Source organism: Ochotona princeps, chromosome 6 (genome assembly GCF_030435755.1).
Source record: "Ochotona princeps isolate mOchPri1 chromosome 6, mOchPri1.hap1, whole genome shotgun sequence".
Classification (NCBI taxonomy): domain Eukaryota; kingdom Metazoa; phylum Chordata; class Mammalia; order Lagomorpha; family Ochotonidae; genus Ochotona; species Ochotona princeps.
The window spans coordinates 20,929,296-20,941,011 of NC_080837.1; the positions used below are offsets into that span (position 1 = coordinate 20,929,296).

The 11,716-nt window shown below is 38.6% G+C and overlaps 1 protein-coding gene across 3 annotated transcripts in view; it reads left to right on the forward strand.

The window, feature by feature from the left end:
* Positions 1 to 3,312, forward strand: part of RORA (RAR related orphan receptor A) — an 808,637-nt gene extending 805,325 nt beyond the window's left edge. For all 3 annotated transcript variants that reach the window (XM_058665752.1, XM_058665754.1, XM_058665753.1), the window contains 3 exons: positions 244 to 354; positions 1,254 to 1,366; positions 2,953 to 3,312. In XM_058665752.1, the coding sequence (XP_058521735.1) occupies positions 244 to 354; positions 1,254 to 1,366; positions 2,953 to 3,117 (389 nt within the window). In that variant the 3' untranslated portion in view covers positions 3,118 to 3,312. The remainder of the gene's footprint in view (positions 1 to 243; positions 355 to 1,253; positions 1,367 to 2,952) is intronic.
* The last annotated feature ends 8,404 nt before the right edge of the window (positions 3,313 to 11,716 follow it).

The following is an 11,716-nucleotide window of genomic DNA, read 5'->3' on the forward strand; positions in this document are numbered from 1 at the left end:
GTGTTTTTGATCATTTATCAGGAGTCCTGTCAAAGTTAAAAGGGAAATGGTAGGGAAGTAGACTGTGATGATGGCAAGAGATGTTAGCTACACAGACTTAAACATTTCAGACCAAGAAACCATGGCAGCATGAATGCCAGCCGCTCTGGTCTTCAGCCAGTGGGTTTCTCTTCACTTCATTCCACCTTTTGCTCTGCAGATAACTGTCATTATCATAAACTGTTTCTATTTTCATTTTGGCAGGGTGCGAAGACTTTATTAGCTTTGTATTTGAATTTGGAAAGAGTTTATGTTCTATGCACCTGACTGAAGATGAAATTGCATTATTTTCTGCATTTGTACTTATGTCAGCAGGTAAGAGAACCAAATAAAACGGCTTAAAATAGTTTAAGTAAAGAAATTCTTTAAGTTGAATAACTTGTATCAGCTTGCAGAATATTTGAGGGGGAGCTGCCAAGAGTGGTTACAACCTTTATGAACTCTAACTCTGTTTCCCATAGAGAACCCTCCCTCATACACACACACACACACACACACACACACACACACTTTCTTATGAGAAGACTTCATCCCTTTCTGACAATATCTTAAGAAATGAGAATTGAATAAAACCAACAGAAACGCTGGGGTGAGGTCAGATCAGCCTGCTTCCTAGCAGCCTCCAGGACAAGGTCGTGGACATCCTGCTGCTCCCTGGGGGTCATCCACAAGTTTGTCTGCGTGTACTGTAGGTTTTCAGTCAGTTCTATCTCTAGGGATAATGACTTTTCCAACTGTGCTATCTTCTATTTGCAATTCATACGCACACACACACACACTTTACCCTGGATTAACACTCCTAAATCATTCACCCTTCCACGGACAATTTTCAGTTGTTCTGGAGTATCAGACAATATTCCATCTTGCCAAAAGGCTAGAGGGATTGAGATGAAGATTTCATTCACAAATGTAATTATTAGAAAGGCTTGAGGGGCCGTGTTACTTCACTGGCACTCAGACTTGTATGGCCTTCGTGCAAAGGACTGTCCTGTAGACGAGGAGGGTCCTCCCTTCCTGGAAGCGGCATAAAGATGGAAACTCCTCGCCTGGGTTTATCGCTGCCTCAGATCACTCCTTTGGGCGTACCATTTGGAAGAGGAGTGAAATATGCCTTAATATGCTCTCTGCCCTAATAACCCCACACCTGAGCCTCAAGAGGAATGGGGCACTCTGCCACCTGTTGGAGGAATATAACTTTTTTTTTTGCTCTTTAGATCGCTCATGGCTGCAGGAAAAGGTAAAAATTGAAAAACTGCAACAGAAAATTCAGCTAGCACTTCAGCACGTCCTACAGAAGAACCACCGAGAAGATGGGATATTAACCAAGGTGAGAGAGCCAGGCATTTATGAGAGACCTGGCCAAGATCAGCCCTTACAAAGATAGACCACACTGGCAGCATGCCCCAAAGTCATGTGACCAGTGCCCGTGGAGTGTCAGCAAGCCACAGATTACCAACAGAAAGACACAGCCATGCAGATGAGTCCTGGTGGGTCAAAACCCACCGTTGATGTCAAATTCTATGCATGATCAATAATTATAAAATATCCTGCAGTAATGGAGAAATTTCAACATCATATCCATCATGGTAATCCTCCTCCTATTCCATCAAAATTGGCCTAGAACAGAGTTAACACCCTGCAGGTGTATAAATTTTACGAATCTTTGAATTTGGAAAACCAGACTTAAAAAGGAATCAAAGAGTTAAGCAGGACAACTATCTGTATGAATAGTTCTTTCCTCATTCAGTGACTTTCATGCTTGCTTTCTGCATTTTCCATTACTCCCCTGCATTCAAAGCACAAGGTTTCACCTTTGCTAGTTATTGTCTTTCACAACAGAACGCATAATTAGGATGTCAATCTAAGATGTGCTAGTGTCCTTCAGTTCTAATGCTAATAGTATGTATCTGGTCTTGGCCAAGAAAAAAAAATAGTGCCTTGTTCCTTCTCAGATTATTTAGTATGTTTTACTGTGTAAGAGAATGATATTGAATGTCTTTGGATTAGGTTTCCTGTTTGTTTTCTTTTTTCCTCACCGCTATGTTAGATCAGAAGGAGGAAACCAGGGGTAGACTGCTGAGGTGTTTTTGGTCTTGTTCAATGAATAGCCAGCACAAGGATGGACAACAGAAGGGAGAGGAGCATCCCTAGCTTTGCTGTCTTCTGGCCCAATGCAGAGTACCGCTAGGGCCTTTCGGAGTTGATCAGCGTTAGTTCTGCATAGAGGACATGGGGGATGCCATCATCTCTCTGTGAGCCTGTCACTACCTGTCTCCATCACTCGCCCCTCTACTTTCCATGAATGGTAGAGGGTCAGGTGAGGAAGCGTCAGGCAGTAGCCATCTCAGAAGAGCAGGAGGCAGCAGGAGCCTTAAGTTCTTGACTCTGCCACTGACCACTTGGACCTTGTGCTTCTGAACACTTTTGGGATTCTTAAGTTATTCAACTTCAGAATGACACCTAGGACTGGCTTATTGAGCATAATGGTCTCCAGTTAGAACCATTTTATTTCCTTCTGTTTATGGCTGTGGAATACTCCATAAAGTAGATATACCAACTTCTTTATCCTTTCTACTTTCAGTGGGCATCTGGTATTGTTTCCAAGTCTTAGCTGTTGTAGAATGTGCTGATAATGGGAGAACCGGTAGGAAGGAGGGAGAAATCCCTATATCTATAAAACTGTATCATGGAAAACAACAACAAAAATAAGCAATTTGAAAAAAAAAATCATATGTGGTACAGGCCTGGCGTTCAAGACACGCTTATCTCATCAGTGATTATTACCAATCCCCTAGCCCTTGGTCTTTACGTAGTCTCAATTGTCTTTCATAACTAAAGACAGTACGGCCTCCTCAAGTTGTTTATTCTCATTCTTGTTGCCTCCTGACATCATGTCCTATCTTCCACTTACAGCTAATATGCAAGGTGTCTACATTAAGAGCCTTATGTGGACGACATACAGAAAAGCTAATGGCATTCAAAGCAATATACCCAGACATTGTGCGACTTCATTTTCCTCCATTATACAAGGAATTGTTCACTTCAGAATTTGAGCCAGCAATGCAGATCGATGGGTAAATGTATCACCTAAGCACTTCTAGAATGTCTGAAGTACAAACCTGAACACAAACAAACAAACTTAACCAAGACACTTTCTATGGCCCTGCAACAGCCCTGGAGCGCCAACACACTGCACATCTTTTGGTGATCGGGGGTCAGGCAAAGGAGGGGAAACAATGAAAACAAATAAAAGTTGAACTTGTTTTTCTCATGCATATGATTTCCATTATGCCTACAGATATGGACCCTTTTTCTGTCTAGACTTCTTGACCCTGATGGTTGACCTCTGCTGACAGCAGCAGGAGGGTACTAAAGTCGGATGATTTCCTTGTCTTTGAGCTCACTGCTCAGACAGAGACTTTCTGAAGAGTCACCCGTCTGTCAGTGACAACAGAGAGTCCAGCAATAATCGGTGACTGCTGTGCATAGCGGAGGTTGCAGCATTACTTTGCACAACTTGCTCCTTGTTTCATGAAGGAAGTTTTTATTATTATTTTTTCCCCACCGATTATTGCCAGTCAGCAGGATGGCATGAAAAGGGTCCATGGCACTAGCAACAATAGCATTATAATATATTACAGGGAAATGGGCATGAAGACTATATATAGCTCAAAAAGATATTGTTTATATATTGTTTTAATTAATATAAAAATGTAGTTACTGGTGTAGCTTTTCCTGTTGAATTGATAAGGCACTTTCATTTTGCACCTTTTTCTTTAAATTAAATGCTAGCGTGTTCACTGTTGTGTCGCATGTGCACCAGAAACACAAGTTAAACTGAGAAGGCTCGGAAGGTACGGCGGGAGGGATTTATGCTGCTGTTTACAGAATTACTTTTAAAAGCCTGGCTGGTCATATCTAGAAATTGCCATGTTGGCTTTTTTTTTCCCACCTGTAAATTTGGAATTAGAACATGAACTCTTCCCCTATATGGTACCGTACTTTTGAAGGGGGCACTTTCAGGAGAGACGCGTTTATGCTTCATACAAAGTTAAACGATTGCTTGGTGCTGGGGTCTTAGAGCCTCATGTAAATGGGTTGTTTTTTGTTTGTTTGTTTGTCTTTGTTTTTAAAAAGCTCTTTAAAATGCCACGTTCCAGAAGCAGTAGAGGGAAAGGCTTGTTTTATACAATTCAGTGGTTATTAAGGACACAGTCTCAAATTGGAATTCTCAACACTTTGAGCTCAGTAAACAGAATATGTATTGGAAGCCAATACAAGAAGAACCCAGAGATTCTCTGTGGAGTGAGTGGACACTCCCTGTCTGAGGACGTGAGGCATTTCTGTGAATGCTCATATTCTCGGGATCATCACGGAACCTTAAGAATGATCTCAGAGGGAGCTAGACCCAGGCGAGCTGTTTCTGACTGCTACTGTTCTCAAAGATTGCTCTCCATCTTGGATAGACAGTGAATGGGGAGGGAGGGAGGGAGGCATACAATACTGCTCCAGTTTCTTATTTAAATATTAGGTATTTTCCGCCTTTAAAGTGAAGTAGAGGCTAACCATTGACTTGTATGTATCTTCATTGGAAAACTGTGGACTCTAATTTATTCTATTAATTATGTAGAAGTTTGCTGGGCTTGTGTTCTGGGGAGAAACATTGCATTGTGTTGTTTATTTTTGTGTGTTTGGGGGCAGGAGGCAGGAACAGCCTGATCCACATGTGTGCTTATTTGTAAAAGCAAGGGACTTTTGGGGAACACAGGCTTTGAAGATGATTGCAGTCACCTTCAGGGTGGGATTCCAACTACTGGTCTGACATCAGAGAGCTTGCTTCTGATTGGGAAGGGCATCTTGCCCAGGCGATCCTTTTTTTCTAAGAAAGGGCTTCCTCTCCCACAAGGGCCCTTCCAGAACTGTCCACAGGAATCTGTGACTTCCCAGAGCATCTCACTCTGTTTTCATCTCCACCTACTTTCTGGCTTGTTTCCTTGCGGGACTTGGGAAAGGGCAAGCAATTACACAGACGTGTGTATGAAGCCTAAAAGGGGTACACAAACTTTTTTTTTTCAAAAATATAGTAAGGGTTTAATCCTAAAGAGAAAACGTGAGTAATATTTACTTAAAATTCTTACAGGCGTATAAAATTTTGTGTGTTTGTATAGAGAGTTTATCTGTCAGCATATAGTATTTATATTTGGGCAAGAAAGGTTAAATCAGTTTTTTAATTTAATTAAGCATAGTTTTCCTTTAAAGATCAATAGTATTTATACTCAGAAAAAGAGTCCCAAGTTTAGTTGGGTTATTTATTTGTCCACTTTTTCTCCTATTGTCTCTCCTCTGGGGGAAGACAATAGGTTGTTATTGTTTTATGTTTTGTTCCTTTGGTCATTCAGCTTCACTAAATTTGGGGGTGGTTTTATTAAAGTTTATTACCTTCTTTTTAACCAAAGCTTTCTGAATATGACCAGCCTCAGGTGCTAGTGCATTAAAGAGCAACTAAACCCAATATCAGTGTCCACTCATGAAACCAGAGGAGCTAACTGAACTTCTCTAAGGGTGAGAGAGAACATCCGAGGAACTTAGAAAGTCCTTTTCTGGAAAGGATTTTGCATGGACCTAATGAAAAACAAACAAAACCAGTGAGGCTCTTATCTCAAGAACAGTCATGCCATAGTGACTTTGCTGTGATGGCAACTCAAGGTAGAGCAACATGATACTGCCTCTCTATAGATCTGAAAGAAAAGCAGGTGGACTTCAAGAGGAACTGAAGCATAGACACAGAGATGTACTCAGCGAGGCAAGGGAATAATTGACTATTATTTGGATCCAAGCTGGGATCTGAAGTTAAAAACTAAAGTTCAGTTGAACAACAGCAAAAATTGGGAGTTTCAAAAAAGATGTGGAAAAAAAAAGTTTGCAAATTTAGTTTGTTACTATGAAGACACCTGTGTGGTGATGCAAAAATAATTAGTGGTACCGGAACAAGCATTCTCAATAGTTCTTGGACTCACATGATCATCAACCCAGCTGCTAGAATGCCTCTCTACAATTTTTTTCTCTTATAGAGTAATAAGGCTTTTTGTACAAAGCCCCAATAACCTTCTGTTGTAATGGTATCCAGGCGGTTGTATTATTTTGTGAGAAAAACTGGCCTTGGTCACAATGAAAACAAAAGTGCAGATGAAAGTGCTTTTTGGACAGTTTACAAATTGTGTTAAAACTATGTTTTTTTTTTTTAAGTGTACTGCTTCCTAATTTGTGTTAAAGCTATGGATTTTTTTAAAAAAGTCTTCAGCATCCTGATTCACCTTACCTAAGTTAAGGAAAACATGACTTAAGACACTGCTTTTATGTATGGTGGAGATACTAGATGTCTGCGAGTGTATGGGGTGAGCTTAAGGGTCATGTGAGGAAGGCGAGTGAGTGTCCTTATGAGTGTGTGATGTGTGTGTGTGCGTGCGTGTGTGTGACCGCTTCTAGGCTACTAAGTGTCAATGGAAAAGAAAATGTATTCAAAATACTTAAATCAAAACTAGAAGATGGGGGAAAAAAGATTTATTCTATACAAAGCCTTGTCTGGACCACTTTAGAGAGACTTCTATTTTTTTAACCCTTCTATAAATATTTGATGGCACTTGAAATATTCCTGCAATAAAATGTGATTTGTGTAAAGAAAAAAAAAAAGATTTTGTAATGTGAAACAAAGAAAGAAAGTAATGTAATTTTCTAAAAAAAAAATACAAACAAACAAACTTTGTATTATTTTCTTGATGGAATTTGTCTATCTGTCTTTGGAAAACTTTTTATTTCATTGAATGTGCCATAGTAGAAATACGTGTTTTTAGTTTTAGACTAAGGAATAGCTAGTCGTTTGTGTTCCGACATTCCAAACTGCAAAACAACCTAGTAGAATCCTTCATGAAGAGGTTTCAGTAGTACGTAAGCTTCTCCTTGTTGCTTTTTTGCACATGTTCTTCATTCCTCTCTAGTGCAATATGTACATAGAGCACTTGCGGGTGTACCTTGATCCCTCAGGGAAAAATACATATTTGTACAGTTTTTTTGTTTTTTTTTTTGTTTTTTGGGGGGGTTGCGCCTTTTGTTTTTGGCTAAGGAATGTCGATCGAATCACTTGTTGTTGTTGAGGGGCAGCCAGATAATACTCCTAAAGCCACTGTTTCAAACATTGATTGTTTAAATCATGTGTCCTTCCAATGCTATTATTTTAAGATAATAATAAAAAGTTATTTTCTGACAGTTCTTTGTGCTGACTGGTGAAAGAGCAGGGTAAATAAGCACCTTGTGATTGACTTACTGTGAATGACAATCCATCTTGGTGACCACAGAAGCCCTTTCCTTTGGGGGTTGGGATTAAGAGTCAGAAAAAGATGTGCTCAGGGATCTCCTAAAGCTCTTCAAAGCAGGGTGGCCAGTGCTGCTGGGGCGAATGTGTGCTTCACTCCCATTAACAATGACGACAATATTATCCCTCAAAAGCACAAGTGAACTGTATAGAACTCTGTGTGTGTGTGTGTGTGTGTGTGTGTGTGAACTCTTCACTATTATCTCATTTTGTTGCATTTAAAAAACTTAATGTGCTCTTCTGTCTTGCGTGCTTCAATACACTAACTCCTTCCAAAGCAGTGCAGTGTTGTGCTGGTGTGTTCCAAAGATTACAGGTAACATCACAGCAAAGAGCCATGTTCCAAGGCAGCCCTCGCTCATTCCCTTTGCCATTTCTCAAGTAATTAATGTGCTCATGATAAACACATAACAACACAGGCTGAGAATTGTTTCAAATTCTACCTACTTGTGAATATTTTAAAAACCAGTGATGAGAAACCTGCCCTATGAAGTGGGGAAAAGATGAAACATGCCTTTTACAAACATTACTGTCATTTTCACTACGTCCTCCTCAAAAAGCAAACCAAAAACACCATTATGTAAAACCATCCTTCCTTCCATATTTGCGCTTTTATTCCTTGAAGAACTGAGGTGAGGGCTAAAGCTTAAAGCCAAAACAAAACCTGCCTGTGTGAAAGCAGCTGGGGCCAGCTCTTAGGCTTGCATGTGACACTACTAGAGTTTTGTTCTCCTAGTCCCATACATTGCCTTCCAAAAAGTCAGAATCGACTTCACTGTTGGCTCAGTCTTCCAGAATGTATCTTCAGAGTAAGATTTACATATTTCTCATCTTAGAGAAGTATAAATTTGGAAAAATTAATGATAAATTTCACTTTATTGTTTCAGATAAGGAAAAGGGTAGAAATCTTCCCCTCTTCCCCACAAGTACATGAGAGTACTTCGAAGAGGTCATGAAAAATGGAACTAAAATTTGAGTTGATTTTGGTGCAAAAAGGTTTTTGAAATCCATGCATAGTTTTTGCATAATATGCATTTTCCATATATATTATGAAAAACATTTTGGCATCAATAATTTTGGTGCAAATTCATACTTTTAATTTCATTCCCCCCAAAAATTACAAGATACTCTTACATGAGTATATACACATATACATGTTATTTACATTATTTCATGTTATGACATGCAACTGCTATGTCTTCCTTATAAAATTATGGTACAGAACTCTATAAAAACAACTTTTTATTACAGATCTGTGTGCCCGGAAATGTAATTGCATCAGCAGATCTCCAATTGATTTCTTTTGGTCTATAATGCAGGTCCTCATTCCAGCTCTGAACACTATTATCATGAGGAGATCCCACCACATTGCATCCGAGACCTTTGCACTGCTGCTCATTTGAAAGAGATGAGGAGGTTGACTAGCAGTGTCTCCACAGAGCAATTCATTTCATTTCTGGGTCTGCTTGCTTGTTTATCTGTGTGAGTGAATGAGATCATTTTGGTCAGGCTCTCAGAATAATGCAAAAAAGATACTCCAGAAGCCTGGCTTCAGACCAAGGAAGCAGGGTAAACGAGGGCATCTCCATGTCCAGTCAGACCCTCGGAACTTAACAGCAATAAGTACATCCCATCATTTATTGATTTATAAATGAGTGAGAATATTCAGCCATGTGACATGGAGTCTTGTGTAGAGAGAGTGTATAGGAGTATTTCAAATAGAAGCTGAGGGAAGCCACGCTTGCCACTTACTTGAAGTGTGCTTTGCTACAGTAGCACTTCACCTTTTCTTCTTCTAAGAACTAATGCCAGGTAGCTTGCTATCAGCTTTGACATGCTGCCCATGCCGTTAGGTCCTTTTCTAGGGGCTAGGAATTCTCTCCCGTGTACATGTGTGATTCCTTTTTCACTCATTATTCCTTTAATGTGGATGAGTACTATTTCTAGGAATTTGATTATCATTGAACAGACTGCGTATGTAAATGCAGATCATTCTGGAGCAATATAGTGAAAATGATTTCACAAAAAACAATCCGTATGTACTGTACACATTTTCCTGAATCCAAAATGCTTTTCTTATCCGCAGTGGTCTGAAATCTCATGATCAAACAGTGGTAACATTTCTGAACGTTAGGACATTAGCTGGCTGCTTCTTTAAATGTACCTGTATTGTCTGCCTGCTCCTTTTCTGGAGATGTGTTTTTGTATTGGATGTTTGGGCCGATGGGAGGCTTCAAGCTACAACATATTTTCCCAGTTTAAATATATTTAACATATGACAAACCCCAGACAAGGCTTTTATTATGTATAAAGAACTGCAGTGTTAGGTGGTTTATTTGCAAACCGTTTTCAATGTTGTCCATTTTTATGGCACCTTTAACAATATTGTTTCCAAAGTACAAAAAAAAATAGGTTAAATAATCTAGCCATAACTGAATGTCAAGCAATAAAACAAATGATTTTTGTGTATAGACTTAAACAAAATACCAATTTTAGACATCTGCATGTAAATGCAATCTCTTGTTTACTGCTTTCTTCAACTTGAGCAATTGATTCCTTATTTACTATTAACTTAAGAACTTGTAATGGCCTGTAAACATTTTCTCTCTTACTCTTCTTTCAAATTTACCTTCGTCCCTGCTTTTGAGTCATAATATTTAATGTTGTTCTGCACATCTCTATACAGTTAACTTTTTGGCTTTCATCCTGTATAGATAAGAAAATGTTATATTATAAACAGCCTACTCAGTGCAAATATTTATCTGTTTATCAAATCCACAATATGCTGTATAATACTGGTTTTACTATATAATCTATTTTAGACATAGCTGTTTAGAACTAGAGTGTGCTATTTTTGTGTTTTTCTGATGTGTGGTGCTAGATAAGTTACTTTTGTGAACAAGAACAACAAAAAAACCCTTTTATTCCTAGACAATACCACCTTTGGGTCTTGTTAATTTCACTGAGTTTAACTATATATTTGTATATATATATACATATACATATATATATCTACCTGTACCCAACTGGCAGCTGTATCAGAGTGCTGGATTTGGGACATGCTTTTCTCTTTAAATACATAATATCATATAAATTATTCTAGAGTATATTTAATTAGGATAAAACTACTTCCTTAGTATAGACATTTGACATCCGAAGGTTCAATTTGTTTATAAACCTGGATATATGAAGACGTATCAGCATTTCTCTTTCCTGCTTGGCTTTATAACTGCTTTTGTAATTCCTAAACTGAAAAATAACTTTTGCCAGGCCTTCAAGATCCTCAAGAAGACACTCCTGACTGAGTCATATGTGTTTTTTTTCTTACTAAGGAATTTTGGTTTTGTCACCTGACAGTGTTGCATACCTAACTATGATTTTTTTAAAAAGCATTTACACGTGCCATGGTGGCTTGATGGCAAAGAAACATAGTCTTTCATCATCTGAGTCACGAGAAGAGTGGGCTCGGCTCTGGCACAACATGGGCCATGATGCACAGGTGACAAGGGATGTGTGTTTCTATGTGACTTCATCCAGTTCCATGAACTGAGTGAAGGGACTTTTCTTTTTAAAAGCACCTAACAATGAGCTTTGATAACTATTTCACTTATACTCCCCAAATCTATTGGCTCTGCTAAAAATCAAAGTATATCAAATATCTAACTAAGGATGTAGTTAGCCTTATTAAATATTGATTAGAATTGTTCTGTAATATTACTGAATTTGTAAGATCTTTAGCAAAGATTTTTGAGCAATTTATAAATATAGAGCAAATGTTTCTGTTTACTGCACTTTTTATAATTGAAGGTGATACATTCTCAAGCCATGATCACTGGCTTCCATGCATTGCATACCTACCCACAATTCTAGACATTTTCCATTTTTATGGAAAAGGTTTTTTCTGTTACCTTAATTATAAATGCAATTGTGTGGTTAATGAGAGCTAATGTTAATGTTAACCTTATAACATGAATTCAGAGGGCTATGGTTCAGAGGGGAGTCTCAATAACAATCACATCATTCCTTTACTGTCTCACTTGGAAAGAGATTGAAACCATTTTTTTTTCCAAGCATGATTTAAACATCCCAAGATTCCCCAGGTTAGAGATGGCATCTCTGCACCTGCATAGTGGCCAGCACATGTCAGCGTCTGATAACTATCAAATGACAACAAATGTGCCCAATTTGAACTTTTTTTTTCCTGGGTTATTTTGGTAAATAAAGTATGCCAAGCCTTAGGGTTAACATTTTCTTCTACAACTGAGTATTAAAATGGCATTTTAAAAGATCACATGAAATGCTAACTAC